The sequence below is a fragment of the Drosophila arizonae genome, chromosome X (assembly GCF_054131065.1).
Source record: "Drosophila arizonae isolate 15081-1271.41 chromosome X, UAZ_ARI_1.0, whole genome shotgun sequence".
Taxonomy (NCBI): domain Eukaryota; kingdom Metazoa; phylum Arthropoda; class Insecta; order Diptera; family Drosophilidae; genus Drosophila; species Drosophila arizonae.
Genome location: NC_142927.1, coordinates 25,266,367 through 25,287,551, shown reverse-complemented (window position 1 = coordinate 25,287,551; position 21,185 = coordinate 25,266,367). Strand labels below are relative to the sequence as shown.

General features: G+C 39.3%; 1 protein-coding gene across 4 annotated transcripts; it reads right to left on the bottom strand.

Annotated features, from left to right (window-relative positions):
* Window positions 1-182: 182 nt before the first annotated feature.
* Window positions 183-17,116, bottom strand: LOC108618962 (uncharacterized). Of its 4 annotated transcripts, none has more exons than XM_089474903.1 (4): window positions 5,390-5,523; window positions 3,176-3,453; window positions 1,387-1,822; window positions 183-1,319 (listed from the first exon to the last, which is right to left on the bottom strand). In XM_089474903.1, the coding sequence occupies exons 2-4, from the start codon at window positions 3,220-3,222 to the stop codon at window positions 1,056-1,058; spliced, it is 747 nt and encodes a 248-aa protein (XP_089331029.1). In that variant the 5' UTR covers window positions 3,223-3,453; window positions 5,390-5,523; the 3' UTR covers window positions 183-1,055. The 4 variants fall into 4 exon arrangements, with proteins under 4 accessions (XP_089331029.1, XP_089331028.1, XP_089331030.1 ...); XM_089474902.1 differs by lacking the exon at window positions 5,390-5,523 and adding an exon at window positions 5,353-5,377; XM_089474904.1 differs by lacking the exons at window positions 3,176-3,453; window positions 5,390-5,523 and adding an exon at window positions 16,015-17,116.
* Window positions 17,117-21,185: the final 4,069 nt, after the last annotated feature.

Genomic DNA, 21,185 nt, shown 5'->3' with positions numbered 1-21,185 from the left:
TAAGACACAGAATGTTTGAAATTTGCGTCACTTTTTATCTAGAGAGAAGGTGCATTCACCTGGGGCATTCAGAATCGCGACGAACACTACGGAGCCCAGTGCATTTCCATGTAGTACTTACTCGGGTTTTTCAGGTGTGTAAATGAAGCAAAAGATACAATAATAATAAGTCACATTCGAGATATTGTTGATAAGCGCATTTTTTAATTAATGCATTTGATATATTTTTTCACATTTTGTTTAAAATTGTTTAGCTTTAGCTCGAGTCGAGTCGATATGATTGTATAGATAATGTATTGTAAAGATAATGGATATAATAGGAATTCTTTGTTTTTCATTTTCTTTCATTCTTTTTTTTTAAGCAACGGAAACGTTAACCTTTTCGATAAGTAATGCGTATAAATTCATCAACTATATATATAGCTATATATATGTGTGTATATATGTAAGTCTATAAACTATGTGGCAACTGCTGTGTTACCTACCGCTCCCTCTGCCCCCCCTCTGTTTTACGTTTCACAATCTTGGCATTTAAACAACTAATAAATACAAAACGTATTCTGCGCACTTCTCTATGGAACTAGCTCATATCATTTTCCTTCGTTTTCCTTCTTCTTCTTTGTTTTTTTTTTTTTTTTTTTGTCTATATTATATACAACTTTGGACTAGATGCTGTTTAGGAATATTTACAGTGCTGCACGCAGACCAAGCAAACTAAAAACATAAAAAAAAAATTAAAAAAAAAAAAAAATTAACTCTATATATATATAGATATATAGGACCTATATATAGTACCTACATGCACAGATATAGCTGTGCAGAGAATGCGCTACGGATAACAATACTCTAAGATCTTAGACTGTAGTAAATACAACGCCATATGTTTAGCCAATAGCCAGAGGCGGCCGATAGGGGGCGCCAATGCAGTAGAAAGGTGAAGTACGAGTCCCAAGTCTGGACAAATTCAATGCCACAAGCGAAAAATCTCTTTGTTTCTCTCTCCTCCGTCGCCGCCGCCACCGCCGTCGCCATCGCTGGCTGCATCCCTTCCAGATTTAGATGTGCAGTGTGGCGTTTGGCATGTTGACGGAAACGGAAATGGAACCGGAACCGGAGCCGCAGCCGGAGCCGGGATTGGAGCCGGATGCCTGAGCGGCGCGTGCGTCCTTGCTGGATGTCTGCGGCTGCATATCCTTGCACGGGTCGACATCGATCATAACGCAGTCGTAGGCCGGCGGCGGCAGCTCGCACTTGACCACGCTCTCGTAGCTCGGCGGCAGCGAGTCCACAATGCGTAGCACATCGTTCTGTGAGTTGATCTGGGAATCGAGAGGGATTTTGGCTAAGCATAGGGCACAATGTCGTCTATGGCATCGATGGACTTACGTGATGCAGTGCGCCAGAGCCGGCGCGATTGCCGGCCTCGTCGATGGGCCCGGCCCAGATGCAGACGCCCATGCGATGTGTCACATAGCCGCAGATGATGACGCTGATGACCAGCATCCCGATGCCCAGGGCGAAGACCAGCCAACGCGACTCGGGACTGTTGTGCATGTCGTGCAGATTCTTCTCCAGCTGCAGGGCACACAGTATGAGCACCGGCACAGCCACCATGGCCACGAGCAGATCCACGATGGGCCGCTGATTGCCTGGCCCGGCATTCACTGGATAGCGTCCGCCACTACCACTGCCACTGCCACCGCCACCGCCACCGCCACCTGGCTGTCCGCCCTGGTGGGAGTGGGAGATAAAGTTCTGGCTGCTGTTGTTCGGAGTCAAAGTGGAGCGAGCCACCACGATGTTGTGGTTCTGTAGCACCATGCTATCAAAAGAGAGCGATAAAGAGGAGAGAGAGAGAGAGAGAGAAGATCGATTAGTAGAGGTCAGCATTAGTAACAAGTAAAAATGTTGCAGTCGGGCACTACCGACTGCAGAATACTCATTCTCGGCAACACGCCGGCTGGATCATTTTATGATTTACCACGCCCTCAACTGGTATATAAATACAGATCAGTAGAGGATGGCAACAGATTGAGCTTCCAGCTTTAAACCTGTAGAAATCTTATTGATTTGAGTTGTCGATCCGAGGATGTACTTCAAATTTCTTCTTCTGAGATACCAGAACACCCTTTATAATTCGAGTATTTATTCAAAACTTCAAGCTTTTAGCTGCAATAACAAGCGGACAGCAAGACGGACATTGCACTAAGCCAAAATATGTGAATATTTTAGATGTTCGTACATAATAAAATAAGTTTTGAGAAAGGTACGCCTAGGTTTCTACAACCGAAGAGTAATTCGACGTGGTACTAGAAGGCTCCATGTCTATATATTTAATATTATTTTATTATAGTATTATTAATAATATGCCTGAGATGTTGTTAAAAATATGCTGAATATATAACAGCATTTCAGCTCTGTAGCTAACGCGATCCTTGCTTTCGGACTCGTATTCGATTCATCGACTCTAGTTGCCGTACTGATTAAGGCTATATATATTATATTATTACTTTGGATTAGTGTAATAAAATTCCTTTAATGGTTAGGCTCTGTTCTTGCCAAACACTTTCGAATGTAGTCAATCTTGTAAGACGATCTTCTACTATGCATCCCAACTATATAGCTGGGACGATTCACATGTAAAACTATTTTTGAAGCATTTAAGAATACGTTGAAAATGAAATATAACAGCCAAGTGAGTAGTTTTGGACCACACTGCTATTATTTACTATAAATATTTAAATATTAGTCATACATATATTTATATTTTCATCATGCATAAATATCACAATATATTTTTGCAATTCATTTTCAAATATAACTAAATAATTAGTTTCACTGCAGGCATTCATGAAGATACCACATCCAGTATGAAACTAAAAGATCTAAAAGATCTACAAAATGCTTTTCAATTGCAATGCAATAGAATTCGACAGATCGATTGCTTTATCAAGTAACTGTAGAAATAATATGTAAGCCCGAAGTCAAGCATATATTCTTATAACCATACATTAATCCCATAAATTAACTTCAAATCACGCTTAATCTAGAAACGTAGCTTTGACCTCACGAACCAACGCAGCCTTGGGGCGCCCCGATTCGATCTATTATAGATCTCCATTGCCCATACGGGCTCTGTGATGTAATTTTTATGTAGTATATCTTATACGCATACCTGGGATCGAATGCGTTGCTCAGCAACAAGTCGTAGACGGCGCGCATTTTGTATGAGTTTTGATGTGAAATTCGATTACGAATTCGATTTGTTTGGGCTGATGTGACGTGACGTTCGCGTTTTATTGATATCAATTGAATATGTTTTTTAAATTTATGATTGTTTTTTGTTCTCTCGCATATAGCTCAATATGAAAAGTGTCCAAGAGCATGTGCCAGCGCTGGCAATCAATTGTCTAATTTGCTTTACTTTTTATTATTTTATAACTATATTCCAGACTTTAAGAAAAAGAAACATTGAGCATGAAACATTATAAGCGATTTCGTGTGTCTGATCTATCTTCAATATCAAACCGAGTAGAGTCGAATGCAAAACATAACCAATCAGAGGGCTCTAGGTGGCAGTACTTGACGGGCGATACCCCGAACCCGGCGTGTCAGTGTCAGAAATTAATGGATCGATTTTTATCGATAATTAATCAAGTTGTAAGCCTGTACAGCATTTTCAGGAATATACAGTCAAAACTTCAAGTCTCTTATGTGATTCACATTATAATCTGCGTTTAAGAACAGACACTCAGATGTAGACTGACGGACAGGCACTTAGACGGATGTATATACTGACATACAGACTGATTTATCTAGATCAAAAATGTTCTCCTCATCAAGAGTAAATGTTCTCTATATAGTCTACCACTCATCCTTATATCTATTAAACAAGTACATTGCTGTGGCCGTACGGACAGACAGACCCTTAGATGGACGAGCGGACGGACAGACAGATATACAGATGGAAATGACAAGATCAACCCAGCTCATTGGCCTTATCAAGAATAACAGTACTCCATGTAATCTTCAACGTTTCCTTATATGCACAAATCGCTACGGCCATGCGGACGCACAGGCACTTAGACGGACGGACAAGGCTAGATCAACACTGTTCTCTACATCAAGAATTAATAACTCTATATAATCCACCACACCTCCTTCTATACCCATACGGACGGATAGGTACTTAGACTGACGTATAGATTGAAATGGTTAGACCAACTCAGATGGCCTATTTATAAGATCTGTCTCTAACATGGGCCAGTCTCTGCGCTCAAACGGACGGAGACACACACACACAACCACACGGACAGGCCTGCAGATTGACATGGCTATATAATGTTTATACCAAGGCTTTTACCAAGGCTTCCTGCACCTGTTACACACATTTTCAGAAACCTATTACAGCTTGAAGTCGCGCCGTTAATGGGTTCAGGGTATACACACTTGGGCAACCTTCGCTGGGAATAGAAATTCATTGAAAGGCCGCAATCAATTAAAGGGAAATTGCATAGAAAGTGGGCAACGAGAGTCGCTCAAGTTAGATAATGCGCTCTCTCTCTCTCTCTCTCTCTCTCTCTCTCTCTCTCTCTCTCTCTCTCTCTCTCTCTCTCTTAGCTGTTGTACGATATATGAATATGAAAGGATTGTTTATATTGAATTAATACATATATGTAATATGATTTTCCATCTGGTATTAATGCATATTTTTTTCAAAATACATGTTTCCCAATCTATCTTCTCTATGGAATATAGTTGAGGCTGGCCAGCGCGACGTGTACTTGATTTGCAGCTGCTATAACAATGCAGAACAGCTGCACAATCGTCGCGTCGCTTATCAATATGCATTGATGAGCGGCCGGTAGCTCGCGCGCTGATTAGGTGCGATTGCGGGGCGTGACCGGTGGGCGTCGGTGCATCACGAGATTCTCGCATGCACCTGAGCAGCGGCTGATAAGCGGGCAGCCACTATTGGCGCCTGTTGGCGGCCAGCGAGGGGGCAGAGGCACGTGTTCTCTGTATTCGCTTGCCACACGCAGCTGTAGTCTCAATGAATTCAATTGTTTTTCTTGATTTATATGCATAACTATATAAGTGTATGTGTGTGTGTGTGTGTGTGTCTGTATTAAGATACAAATATCAACAAGTTGGCTGACGGGCAGCCGGCTGTCTAGTACCAAGGCGGCCGGCCGTCGAACACCTGCCAATTAACACTTTGAGGGCCAGCACTTTGCTAGTTGGCAACAACAACAACAACAACAACTGCAGCATAAGCAACAAATGAACAACACAATAAATAAAAAAAAAAAAAGAAAATAATAATAATCATAAAAAAATAAAACACTGAACCGATTGCGAGCTGAAACCGATGCGAGGCGAACCTTACCGGGTTAATGCTGAAGCATAACTGGAAAAATGCATGAGAAAGCGGAAAAAGTACAGCGAAGAAACCAGCGATCGAAGAACGCCCAGAATTGTAAACACAAACTGCATACTGCAAGCTGAAGCACGGAACTGAAGCGCAGAACTGAAGCGCTGAGCCGCAGTAGAGAACTGAAGCAGAGTCGCTGGAATTTGTCAACGCCAAAGACAAACGCGAGCAGCGAACGGCAACGCTGCGTATGCGCAATATGAGACAACAGCCGAGACTTTGCTTAGTTGTTGCCATTGTTGCCGGTGCCGTCATTGCCGTAATTGTTGTAATTGTCGTAATTGTTGTAATTGTTGAGTCTCTAATGCCAAGATCTTACTCAGGCTAACCGGTTCGCACAGACCACAAAAGAAACAATTCAATTTGCAGACACTGAGAGTGACGATACTGACGATATATAGGCATATATGTATATGATATGCCTAGTGAAAGATATAGATACAGATACAGATACAGAAGATATAGATACAGACACAGACAATGATACAGATACAGATACAGATACAGATACAGATACAGATACAGATACAGATACAGATACAGATACAGATACAGATACAGATACAGATACAGATACAGATACAGATACAGATACAGATACAGATACAGATGCAGACACAGATACAGATACAGATACAGATACAGATACAGATACAGATACAGATACAGATACAGATACAGATACAGATACAGATACAGATACAGATACAGATACAGATACAGATACAGATACAGATACAGATACAGATACAGATACAGATACAGATACAGATACAGATACAGATACAGATACAGATACAGATACAGATACAGATACAGATACAGATACAGATACAGATAGCAGATACAGATACAGATACAGATACAGATGCAGATACAGATACAGATACAGATACAGATACAGATACAGATACAGATACAGATACAGATACAGATACAGATACAGATACAGATACAGATACAGATACAGACACAGATACAGATACAGATACAGATACAGATACATTACAGATACAGATACAGATACAGATACAGATACCGATACAGATACAGATACAGATACAGATACAGATACAGATACAGATACAGATACAGATACAGATACAGATACAGATACAGATACAGATACAGATACAGATACAGATACAGATACAGATACAGATACAGATACAGATACAGATACAGATACAGATACAGATACAGATACAGATACAGATACAGATACAGATACAGATACAGATACAGATACAGATACAGATACAGATACAGATACAGATACAGATACAGATACAGATACAGATGCAGACACAGATACAGATACAGATACAGATGCAGACACAGATACAGATACAGATACAGATACAGATACAGACACAGATACAGATACAGATACAGATACAGATACAGATACAGATACAGATACAGATACAGATACAGATACAGATACAGATACAGATACAGATACAGATGCAGACACAGATACAGATACAGATACAGATACAGATACAGATACAGATACAGATACAGATACAGATACAGATACAGATACAGATACAGATACAGATACAGATACCGATACAGATACCGATACAGATACCGATACAGAAGATATAGATACAGATACAGATACAGATACAGATACAGATACAGATACAGATGCAGACACAGATACAGATACAGATACAGATGCAGACACAGATACAGATACAGATACAGATACAGATACAGATACAGACACAGATACAGATACAGATACAGATACAGATACATTTACAGATACAGATACAGATACCGATACAGATACCGATACAGATACCGATACAGAAGATATAGATACAGATACAGATACAGATACAGATACAGATACAGATACAGATACAGATACAGATACAGATACAGATACCGAGATACAGATACAGATACAGATACAGATACAGATACAGATACAGATACAGATACAGATACAGATACAGATACAGATACAGATACAGATACAGATACAGATACAGATACAGATACAGATACAGATACAGATACAGATACAGATACAGATACAGATACAGATACAGATACAGATACAGATACAGATACAGATACAGATACAGATACAGATACAGATACAGATACAGATACAGATACAGATACAGATACAGATACAGATACAGACACAGATGCAGATACAGCTGGAATTCTATCTAGCAGTCGATTGGCTAAAGAGCTGTCACTTCTCAGAGGAAGATCTCCTACGGGCTACCGGTTTGAGCTACAGCAAAGTGGCAGACGACGCGTCGTAGTGGGAAATTAGCTGAGGCGATGCGAAGCCAGTGGAGTTGCTGCTCTTCGTATGGCATTTCTTTCAGCTGAAGCCAAACAATTCTGATTACCATAGCAATCAATGATGATGATGATGACTCATAATGCCAATGCTCGGCATAGGAATATCGACCACGTCTCAGCGGCGAGCGCGTGATTTTTAAAGTTTATTTTCATTTTTTCTTTGTTTTCATTCTCCTCTGCAGTCGGTGATAAGCGAGCAAAGAATCCGCTGCAAATGAACGCAGAAGCAGAGGCAGCAGCAACTGCAGAGCCAATCTCATTAATTACAGTTATTGCCATGTCCCAAAGTGGGTGCAGAAGATGCGAGCGACACAAAGATACAACATTAAAGATACAGATGCATATGCAGATGCAGACACAGATACCTCGTTCAGGTGGCAGAGTGTAAATATTTATGCGCTGTCAATAACAGTTCCATTATGGCGGGGCCAATGCCGTTGACTGATAAGGCAATGCCACGGCTCCAACGGCGACGGCGACGGCGCTGCACCCTCGCCCAGCGAGCGGGTTAACGGTAAATGCTTTGCCCTGAACAGATTATTGACTCGCATCAGCAACAACAGCAGCGAGCAGCACCTGCTCAGCATCACTTACTGATTTATGCGCCTGCTTCGCTCAGTTTATGGGAATCCAATACGCTCGGTGCACTTGACGTATGCGTAACATATTTTTTGGGCTCGCTTGCACTTAGGCATTGCGTGATTGCATTCGCAAAAATAAACTGTCGGCGCCTGAGCAAACCTGAGCGATGATGCAATATTAACTCTTTAGACTCAGATATTTCATCGTTGCCAGAGGCAGAGGCAGAGACAGAGACAGAGACAGAGACAGAGGCAGAGGCGAGGCCACTGACTCACAAGAAAAGTGCAGTCCATTCATCAGCCAAAAGCGACAAAGTGCTAAAAAGCTTTGCACTATTTATTTGGTTAACGAGAGCCTAATGACAATAATGAGCCACAAATATGTAAAGCAAACGACGCGAAATCCAATGGCAATTCCGTCTGTGTTTACCAAAACTCACTCTCTGTGAGTGTGTGTGTGTGTCGATTAGAGTGTGAGAGCGTATGAGTTAACAAGTCTAACTGCAATAAGGAGTAAGCATTGGCATCAGACACAGCCAGACACAGTAAGTAAATGGTCTAATTCCTCTTTAACTGGGAAGCACACAAAATGTTTTAATATGAATCGAAATATACTAGCTCTCGAATAAACACCTAATGTTTCTCTCTCTCTCTCTCTCTCTCTCTCTCTCTCTCTCTCTCTCTCTCTCTCTGTCTGTCTCTCTCCCCATTTCTCTCTAATCTAAAGACATACATATATCTGTATATCTCTCGGTCAAAATCTCTTTCTCTCTCTTTCTCTCCCTCTCTCTCTCTCTCTCTCTCTCTCTCTCTCTCTCTAACCAGCTATCTATCAATTTCTTTAGCTCTGTCCTTCTCATTATATCTTTCACTTCCTCTCTCTCAATCTCAATTCCTCTCTCACTATCTGGCTATTTCATTTCATATCTATATCTTTCACTAAAAGTGAATCACTATCTATTTCACTCTATCTCTTTCTCTCTCTCTCTCTTTCTCTCTCACACTCTCAATTCATCACTCCTCACTCTGTCCATTTCTCTATATATTTCATTTTGTCTATCTATCTCACTCTCGCTCTCGCTCTCTCTCTCTCTCTCTCTCTCTCTCTCTCTCTCTCTCTCTCTGAAAAGCGAACTTTCTATAGGAAATATCATTATTGATATTATTATGCAATGGCCTGATTTTAATTCAAATTAAGAACTTCTGCTCCATCTGAATTTAGATCGTTAATTGTATTTGCATAACTTATCGAGTGCATGAAAATATGGGCGTATGTATTGAAGCGTTTGCATTAGGTTATTTCATATATTATTTTTTGAATGGATGTATTCAAAATTGATACTATTCATACAGGAGGCTTTAACTTGCTAGATTTTATAGTCTTTGAGATAATCTTAAAAGACTTGTATTTATTTATATCTATATATATTCATCTACATTACGTATACGCCTCTTGTAATGAGATCGCTGCTCGATGTCGTTTTTAGTCGACTTCATGAAAGCGATCAAATTGATCGCCTAATTAACATAAATTTGATCTGCGTGAAGCAGTATTAGATCGATTATATAGCAATTAAAGACAACTACGTGCATAAAGTGTATACCTTTACCTCTGCAATATGTTTTGGGAAACTAAAAGTACTTTAAACAAAGTTGCTAAGCTATTCACTTAAAAATATATTTATTTCCCTGTTCCCAGTGTACTTGAAGCAAGTGAAAATAATAAATAATATAATATAATTCCTAATCGGATTTTGAGGTACAGATTAAATTATAATGAATACAACTTTTGTTTGTTTGAAATTTTCATTTCCTGTTGGAGCTAAGGGCAAACTGACTCTCTCACCTATATCACACTATAATACTCGTAACGATTATCATCATCATCAGCATCATTTTCATGATTATTATTATCGTTTATGAACGTAGCCCCCGCCAATGGCTGTGTGAAAAATGAAGAATATAAATCATCATGGATGTCATTTCGGATGAAGACGCGCAACGTGCTCGAGTATTTGGCAAACGACGTGCCCAGACGCCTATTTCCACGCACCTGGTGCATTCACATCTCAATGAGTATATTCATTCATAAATTTCAGTCGTGTCGAAAGTGAGACGAGAGCTGTGCAGTCATTGACCAGAGATTTTCACTCAAATGCTGATGACGCTTTATATATAACATTTATATATATATATATTTATATATACAAATATATATAATTATATACAGTACATATGCAATCACTTGCGTCGCACATTTTATGTGTTGTTTAATAAATAAAACCGTGAAAACAAGGGTGACTGAAAAACTTCCTGGGCCTATCTCGACTCACACAGCCATCAAAATGTCAACGGGGCGAAAAACAACTTTAACAAATTGTCCATAATAAAAGTGGAGCTTGTGATATCTAACTTCGTATGCACAGCAAAAACAAGTAAGAGTTCCGTAGTCGAGGCTGCTCGACTGCGAGATCACCTCAACCCTTCGAGGAGCTGCTGTTCCCATCATTCTACGCATACCTGGCAAACAACATATGTAGACACACACATAGGCACGCACTCTGCTAACTGCGCAGTTGACGCACCGATTGATTTATTGAAGAAATGCCCTTGTAGAGGGACTATCTATATGAACCTTGCACAGCGTAATAATAACATTAAAGGGCTCTAGTAGTAGAATACGGTTATATTGACGCTCAAGGGCCCGTCGTTATACCCGGAAGACGCTATAGCCAGATAAGTTTACTCATATAGGTTTTCGTAGCAATAACCGTACATATGATCGGAGTTATTATAACCGGATTCTGCTGTAATTACCAAATCTTTGTATTCATTACATGGAACTTTACAGCAAATTTGAAGTCTCCACTATTCAAATTAAGCTAAAAAACGAATAAAATGATCGATTATTATCGATAAGAATAAATGGGATGAGTTATCAAATAAAATATCAACTTGTACTGCGTATGTTATATACGATATATATTATTCAAGCCTCAACCTTATGTAGCTTTCGAGATCTCGACGTTCATACGGACGGACAGATAGACGTAACTATATCGACTCAGTTTCAGGATATGTATGATCAGGACTACATATACGTAATGGGGTCTACCATTATGGGGTCTTCCTTTTGCCTTTTGTACACACATTTACAAAACTATTGTACCCTAATTTCACATTTTTAATGGGTTCGGGTTAAGTAAGACACACAAATATGTACATATACATATAAGTACATACACATATAAAAACATATATGGCCCATATTTATAATGGCTCAGGACATTGTTACATTCATGGCACAAACTGTACAGCTCAGTTACGCTCGACCTTGTGCACAGCTTGACCTAGAATGATACATAAACGCCCACTGCAGTATAATGATATTATCATAAATTACGCCCTCTCTGAGTAGTAAATGTAATCTGCGACCAGCTCACAGTGATTCACACATTTAGCCAAGAGTTAAGCTGAGACCTGATAAGGTCTAAGAGCAGAGTGAGACCTGCATATATGGCACATGGCGCATGATCTCCGAATCATTCAGAATCAGGTCTTGCAACCTTTAAATACGTCTAGTCTTTTTGCATATTGTTGTTGCTTGTTTTTATTTTCGGAAATGACATTCAATGCAATCGTGCGTACTTCTTGTCTGGCTTGCAGTTTCGCTGGAGGTTCGGTTCGAAGGTTTCCAAGTGTTACCCAAGCTGCACTATCAGCGAATTTTGATTAAAGTATATATGCGGAATAATTATGCACAGAAAAAATTGGAGGGAAAAAGAGTTGACGATGAAGACAGTCTAAATGCAATCTGAAGTACAAAAACAAATCACTGTACGATAAATGTATATATTATGTTGACATATAATAAGATATAGGTAAATTTAATATAGTATTAAGCTATATACTGAATTCTCCGCTCTATGAATTAAGAAATATACCTATTATATCTATATATATACCAAGTGTACAACTCTTTAATGGTTATATGAGCAAACAAGTTGCAATCGGGCACTACCGACTGCAAAATACTCATTCATGGCCCAAACGCAGCCAGGTCCATTTTTCGATTTGCCACGCTTTTAATGGGCAGATGGGAAAAAATCTTGACACTTCATTTATACGGACAAATGGAAAAAGATTACACAAAACCTATATACTCATTTTACTTTTGTGAATGAGTATAAAAAATGTTTGCCTTTATAACAAACCCATTTAAAGATCTCCAAATTCTCAATCATAGCTTTAGATAACTTATATTATTTCAGAGTTGGTTCATATCCAAAATCAATATACTCGCGTAGCCCACATTCCCAAGTAAAGGGTATACGAAATAAAAATAACGTCAAATAAAACTGAGTTGTTGTCCCTGAGTTGCCTGAGTTGTAAAGATGTTCGCTTCCATTTCGTATTTCGTATTTGCGTTTTGTCGTCGGCTTTGACTCAACTAAAATAATAAGAATTACAGACGGTAGCAACAGCTACAGCTACAATTGCAGCTACATACAGGCCATAAAAAGTGGCTTTGAAGCTGATAACCAGATAATGGAAATGGCCAGATGCGTCATCCTGCAACTGTGACGTCCGCAGGCATCACAAGTGCAACTGTGTCCAGAATCTTCCGTCCTCAACGAGGACGTCGTCAACGAGGCGATAAGCAGATCCAAAATCTATACTATGTGAAAATGTAATGCAGGCAAGTTAACTGTATATGTGCTATTTATTAGCTACGAGAGATATATCAAATGATCAACTGTTGCCAGGCAGATCTGACTCGATGTATGCATATGCAGCTTATCACCTACAGTTGCAAAAGATTTCCAGATGATATATGTATGTAGATCCCTAAGTCTCAGCAAGCCAAGTTGAGCTCCATTCGTAGTGCAGTTACTCGCAGACAAGCATACATATATACTCGTATAATGCGAAATGATATACAAAAAATATTCCTAGAATTGTAAATGAAATGTATATTGTAAACACTTTTTAATTGCCGCTAGCCTTATCAATTTCCTATATTACAAGATCAAGAAATCTTTGTGGCCTTCATGAAAATTAAATGAAATATTTTGATATGATATATACATACATATATGTACATATACATATACATATACATATACATATACATATACATATACATATACATATACATATACATATACATATACATATACATATACATATACATATACATATACATATACATATACATATACATATACATATACATATACATATACATATACCTATAATAACATATCATATACAGAGACTATCATATAATATACATATACATATACATATACATATACAATATACATATACATATACATATACATAGACATTAAATATACGATACATATACATAGACATATACTATCACATAACCTACATATACATATACATATACATATAACATATAATACATAGAAGATACTATACATATATATACAATATTACATATCCATATACTAACATATACATATACTCTCATATCATATACATATACCTATAAATATAACATATACATATACATAACATAACATATACATATACAAATACAGATACATACATATACATATACATATTACATATACATATATGTATGCATACATATATATTTCTCATAGTTTGCATTGAACATTGATCTGTCCTTTCCTATATGAAACGCCGCCGCCACTCTCGTCTACTATACGACCTAGAGACTTGAAATTTTAATCTATATATACCTATCTATCATACACAGTACAAACCAAACGTTTTCCATTAACTCTGAAAATGGGAAATCAATCTCAGATCTTATTCAATTTCAATTGTGTTACCCTTACAATATCAGGAAGGATTATAATTTGAAAAATACAGGGGATCTCGTAGTCGAGCAGTCTAGACTACAGATCTCTTACCTGCAATTCTTGAATTATACAAAAAACTAGGGAATTAAGATCTGCTGTTTGGGGTTTTTCTTTTGTGATGAATTCACAGTATATTTTGTGTTTTGTATTATCCCGCCTTCCACAGAAAGTGAATGATTGGATAGGGACAGGCTGCTGCACTGCTGCCTGTAGTTCTTAAACTAGTTTCAGATAATTCAGTTTATATATATTATAGCTAACATCAATTATAGCTAATAGCTAATGCAGTCTTTCATACTACTGAAATAATAACAGCAATTCCGAAAATAACACGGGCCTATAGAGCTTACATAGTAATCGGAGCTTGAGGAGTTGTGGATCTGGATCTGAACTGTCTATAAGCTGGTAGGCAGCGAATACTGCCCAGATCTGTAGGACACAGGGCAATTGCGTCAAATTGCGGGGCGGCAAGGCTAATCGAAGCGGCATTCGCACCGAGTGTAGCTCACATTGTTGATGTAACTGTAAACCATGTGTATAGCGTGTCACAGCTGACCCATTCCCATAGAGAAGCACCAACAGCCAGAGAGAGGAGAGAAGAGGGAGCAGGGACTGGGGCTGGGGCTAGGGTTGTGGGAACGGCAGCATTAATGCATTAATTGATCGCAGCGCCGCTTAATTGTGAGAGTCTCTCGGAATCCGAGTGGCACATGAAATTTGTTGGCGTTGTCGCATTTGATTGACTAAATTACGCATTGCTTCAAGGACAGGCAAGGGGTGCGAGAAGGGCGAGACGCGGGAGCTAAGCAACAACTCGCTGTAAAAGTTCTAGACGCCGCTGAGTGGCTCGCTCAGTGGTTACTCGTGGTTCCTGTTTTGATCACGTAGCCATTTGACAATAATTAGAACTCGTTCCAATTTTCCATTTTCTTGCTCTTGTTTTGTTTTTCTTGTTTATTTGCCATTTTCCACTGATATGAAAACATTTTGCTTTTATTATTATTATTTATTCGTGATTTTGTTGTCGTTTAGCTGGACTACGTAAGAATATAAAAAAAAAAAATGAAACAAAAAATCTATATATAGAAAGCACAAGCAAAAACAAAATCAAAACAGAAAAAATGCTAATGTTGCTGCTGACGATTTTTGTTTGGGGCTTTTGTTTTTAATGTATTTGGCTCATGTGTTGCGGCTATCGCCAAATTGTGTATAAAAATCGGTTTGCTTTTATATATGTAAGTATGTACATATGTATGTATTTAATTGTCTTTATTATCGCTAAAAGTACGTATGTGGTCTAAAATTCAAGTGCTAAAAATTTGAATGTGCCTTTAGCACGACATCGATCGCAGCCGATAAGCACTGTAATCGATTAGTAATGTGTGCCTCTGCAGGCAACTCGAACAGCTGATCCTGCCGAACAGCTGTTGCGGCTGCCCAGCAAAGGAGCGTGCTTCGATTCCATGCGTGCCATTTAACATCGGCGTACGCTTGAGCGTTTGTTTTTATTCTCTTGTTGCCACTTATCGCGGCTGCGTCTCAAGCCTAACGCTCGCCGCCGACCCCTGGCCCCCCTAACCCAACCCACCCATCGGCCATCGCATTCAGCGAGCAGCGCGCGGCAGCCAAGCACAGCTGAGGAGCTTTATTTATAGACGCATAGACGCACACAATGGCAAACGGGAAAACGTAAAGCGAACAAATGTTTATGTTTGCTAAAAAGAATTTACGTTTCTTGTTTTGTTTTTTTTCTTCTTTTTTCCCTGTTTAATATGTAATTGGTTTGTTTCTTCATTTTACTCACTTGAAACTGTTGTGGTGTCACTCTCTCTGTCTCTCTTTCTCTCTCTATTCCCTCTCGATGTTTTTTGCTATTTATTCGGTTTCCTTTTGTCCCTGCTTTATCGTTCTCGAGTTTTTGTTTCGTTTCGTTTTTGTTTTCACATTTACATTTCAAAGAACAGCACCAACCAAAAAAACAACAACACACTCGAAAAAAAAAAACACGAATTAATAACAACAACAGTGAAACGTAACGAACAATTTCAGTTGCTGTTGTTTTTATATTGGCGAAATGTTTTGATTATCTTGTGGCTTTATTTGAATTATTGTGCGGCTGTTGCTATGTTGTTGTTGATGTTACTGTGCCTGAGATCGAGAAATACACACGCACACGCACACGCACACCTACATACACATGTATAGAGCGTCTGTCTGCTTTTGCGGCAAGTTGAATGCACTTTTTGGCAATCCAACGGATGCGCGAATTCAAATACGAATTCGAGTTCGAATGCGACCGAATGCGTTCTACCGTTATACAGCTCTATCGACGCTCACGCTGGTGCTGGCTCTGCGCGTACACGTATCGCTCCTGGTTGAGCCAGAGATTGTGATCCTCGCAGCCGCTCTCGATGGCCTCACGCCTTTGCACCATCCCAGCTCTGCCTCCAGCTGATGATGAAGACGATGATGACGATGGGGATGGCGATGGCGATGATGATGTTGTGCAAGTTCTTCTTCTTCTTCTAGTTCTATTTCTTGTTTTTTAGTCTTCGCCCTGTTATTGATCTCAGCAGCTTTCCTTCAAGGCTGTCGCTGCCTCAGGCCAGTTGGAGCCGAATGCCAGCAACTGTGACCAGTTCTGGGCACGTTAAGGATCTAAACTGGGCTGTGAACTTTAGACCAAGACAACGACCACGTCTGAAAGCACGACCACTACCACGACCACGACAACAGCAACGGCACAGCGTATACGTGACGGACCGGTCTTTGGGAAGCGCCAAATAGAACGATGCCGATACGAAGACGAACTCTGTGGATCTCGTTTGGACGGGCAGCTTTCGAAGATCTGCTAAACTGAACCGTTGGCAAGCAGCGTTGAGCAGCAACTGTTCGGACGAGTCGAGCAATTTTGCTGAGGCTGTAGCAGCCACAGAAGCTGCTGCCGACGTCGTCGTCGACGTCGTTGTCGTCGTCACCGTTGGCGTCGCTAGCGTCGCGTCGGCGATCATCCAAGATGCCGCCCCAATACCGCACAGTGGGTCTAATCTAAACTTGTGATCGAGTGATCATTTGCTATTGTGAATATCTAATCACTATTTTATTCATTACTAATTATTAAATGTTTAAACAATGAATTATTTGTTTATGTGTAAAGATATACTATATATGATATAGATATTTGATAATGTTTTTTTTTTTTATTATTATTTTTATTAACTCGTTTCCGTGTGTGTACAGTTGTCTTATTTTTACAAAAATAAATTATTTAATGTATTTAATGTATTTGCCCCACGGTGCAGCGTCTTCGCAATCAGCTGACGTGCGACCAAGCGAACGGCTGTAGCCCCACTCTCTCCCTCTCTCTATCCCGCTCTTGCTCTCGCTCGTGCTCTACCTCTCTTGGACTCATTCTTTGATGTCTGTGGCACTGTGCGTGCCTTGCACAACGCTCTTTTCGCTTCTTCTTTCAGGAGGGGGAGAAAGAGAGGGAGAGAGAGACGGGTGCATGCTTGTATTTGTGCATTCTTCTCGCCGAGACACTGATAAGCGGGTTTCTTATCTGATTGCCAAGTGACACAATAAGGTGATGATACTGATAAGGACGATGATATGCGAGCACACATTTGCTTTACGATCTGCACACTCACTCCTAAGCCTGGTGCGGCAAAAGACAGCAACAAAGAAACAGACGAGCTGAGTGTAAAATTGTGCACAGTTCGTCAAAGGGTAAACAAGATATTAGCATACCTAAGTAATACCAGATATTCATATACATATATGTATATAAAGTAGTTATTTGAATAGTTTATCAAGTGGGGCTTCCATTTATATCATTAATTCATCAGGCATATACTTATATACACGTCTTTTTCGCTCAGTGTAACGCTGGCGCTAAGGTAAGCGTGGCACAGATACTAATCCCCATTTTGGCTATGATAATACAGATTGTCAAATTGTCAGACTATAAACAGTTCGTGTGCCATGCGTATAAAAACTCCAGACCCCAACATTATTATTTCTCTCATGGTTCAACCAAACTGTGCTAAGCCCCATGTAAATAATTATCTACACATATGCAAAAAGTGTTTCTGTTTTATTAAGAAAACGAAAACAAAAAACACACCGATAAAAGCTGGGAAATTTTTAAGATTAAAGAGAAATAGTTGTAAAGTTTCCCAGTTCAGAGTATATCATTAAGAGATTAAGATTGTGCCTAAAAGACTGCACTTAATCGGAATTATGGATGCTCTGTGCCATTATCAGCGCGGTTCGACTTCAGAAGAGATGGAAATGCTGAAACTATACTATATACATATGTATATATACGTCTATATAGATACTATAGATTCAATTATAGAGATGTGCCCTGCCGTCATGCGACTGTCAGTCATGTGACTCGAGAGCAGAGCATCAAGAGGCAGAAAAATAAATAAATCAGGAATATATAGACAGTATCGGACCCTATATCGCTACATAGCGATGCATACCTAACCATATATACATATGTATTTTTTGTATCTACTTATCTGTCGACTCGTTATCGGCCACTCAGATTCCTTAATTGCTATTTCCAATTTGTTTTGCAATCGATTCAGATTGTAACGCAGCTACACATTGTTTATTCATTTGTTATTTGAGTTTCATTACTGCATTGCTATGAGTGGGACTCTCGGCACTCAATGTAGTTCATATAATATATAATTTACATTAAACACAAATTCTGCTCTGGTCATGGACTCCTCGGGTTTCCGAACTGTTTTATCGCACTATCGGACTTTGTTGCTATTATCTAATTCCACTTAAATAGACGAATATGTTTGCAGTAAAATATATTGGGATATATCAATTACAATTTTCGGCGTTATAATGAGGGTTTGATTTCTGTTGGCTCTGCAGACTTCCGAACTTTGAATTGCTTAGTAGACTTATTTCACTCTAGTCCATAAACACCTTCATATGGATATCATTGTCCGTGGCAACATAAAAAAAACATATGTGTATCAATGATATTATTCGGAATCATAATTGAGTCTACGCTTTATTGACTTATTGTATTTCTGAACTCGCAGTTGTTTCATCGAACTACTTACGAGTTGTGCGTTAAGATAGGTAACATACGGGCTGAAAGCGAGTTCCATAGGGGTATATAAATTATATTATTCAGAATCATATAATTTACAATTGGAGCTAAGTCCGTCCGGATGACTAAGAATAATAACTATGCTTATGCTATATGAAGTTTACTGTTTTTTGGATTAAAGACAGACTGAGAAATATTCTCATTCAAGGCAAAGATAATATCGGTGAATCTGTTCAAGCAGTTCTCATTTATAACAATTAACTGAGAACCGTCTTTGACTTGAGTTATGATCTAAGCCCGAAATGTAAAGCTGAATGTGGATTAATAAACTTAAGTTCGGGATGTGATTATGCCAGACGTTATATAGGATTATTTAAACAAGATCCTAGGCTATTGATCTATTGCTCATTTGCTGTTGTTCTTGTTGTAGCACTCGAATTGGATGTGTGCGTCATTATGCCGTTATTTTCGATAGTCAAGTACAATGACTCGCTATAGATCAACGATTTCAGGGGAATTTCACACGCCCGAACACCCCCAACAAAAAGTCGCTGTCCCTTTGTCGGACCCGCATGCAAATTGCGTGTTGTGCGTTGTTTATAGCAAAAACGTGATCGACACGACTCTAGTGGGTCGCTCTGATCGAACAAGCTCTACTTGTCGCTAATTTCCGAAAAGAAAACAAAAAAAAGCTAAGCTAGTTTATATTATTAGCAACAGTTGTAAATGTTGATCATCTCTCTGTAGTTTTTGGCACGTCTCGGCGCCTTATCGGACTCCGGCGCAGTGCGGGTCCCAGTAGCAGTTCGTCTATCTGGCTAAGTGGGTAGCTGACTAAGTGGCTTACGAGCCCTGCATTAATTAGATAAGTGGTTTTTAGTTAGAGCCGTGTGCAGATAACTTGGCCAGCATTCAGAGGCACATTGATAAGCCACTTGAACTTTATGAGAGGGACCAGCTTCGTGACGGGAAGTGCTTAGAGCTTAGCGCTGCCTCAGCGCTGTCATTGCTGCTGCGCCGTTATCAATTGGCATTAGGCTTATCTAGTCGCTATATAAACAACACACGGCCAGACAACAACAGATATGTGGCCAACGATGCTCCAAGCCCGAAATACAACTTGATGCTGGCCATTTTGCTTACAAGTTTGAGAGTCCCATTAAAGGACCTCAACACTTTGGAGAGTTTTTCGATTATTTCTACTCGCTTTAAAGTCGTCCTACTCTTACTCCCTTGAGAACTGAGTGACTGTATTCAGCTGTGTCCAACAATCGAAGACAGCTGAGTCCTAACTATACACATATCCTTGATCAGGGATAACAACTGCGTCTATCTGTCATTGTGTACGTCCATTCATTCATTTATCTGGCAAACTGTAATAGGTAGATATTCCCATTTCACAACTAGATCACCCTTGCTTTAACTCATCAACATCTTTCGTTTGAACACGATCGATGATCTATTTCGATCTGGGGTCTTAGAATTTGTAAATGAAATGTAAATAAAAGTGATGATAAGACATGTGAATGTGAGAATGCCTGTGCTTGTATAGCCTAAACCCAGCGAAAGTTATGAATAGATAGAGTTAACTCTACTTTCAAAGGCTCGCTCCATCCATAAATGGATGTGTATATTCTAAGCCCTCCTAAAGTAGAGGCTGGATTCAGGATATATGTACATAGGAATGCAACTATGTCGTGAACGGCAAATACTCTAATGCTATAAATTCTTGTATACATATATACAGTATTCAGTATGATGTTTCAATCTTTTTCGATATTTCAACTCTTTTCCCAAATGACGTTCTTTTGACCTATTAAATAACTTGGGATTTTCTACTCCATTTACTTTGTGCGACGTGGATAACTTTCAGCATTCTATTAAATTTGAAA

What these genes read in the sequence shown, in the direction of transcription:
- LOC108618962 (XM_089474901.1), bottom strand. Translation starts at nt 5,496, where the DNA reads ATGCAGTTTGTGTTTACAATTCTGGGCGTTCTTCGATCGCTGGTTTCT. An exon ending in TATGCTTCAGCATTAACCCG is followed by an intron (nt 1,823 to 5,389) that starts GTAAGGTTCGCC and finishes CTCTTTTGATAG; the next exon opens with CATGGTGCTACAGAACCACA. An exon ending in GCTCTGGCGCACTGCATCAC is followed by an intron (nt 1,320 to 1,386) that starts GTAAGTCCATCG and finishes CTCGATTCCCAG; the next exon opens with ATCAACTCACAGAACGATGT.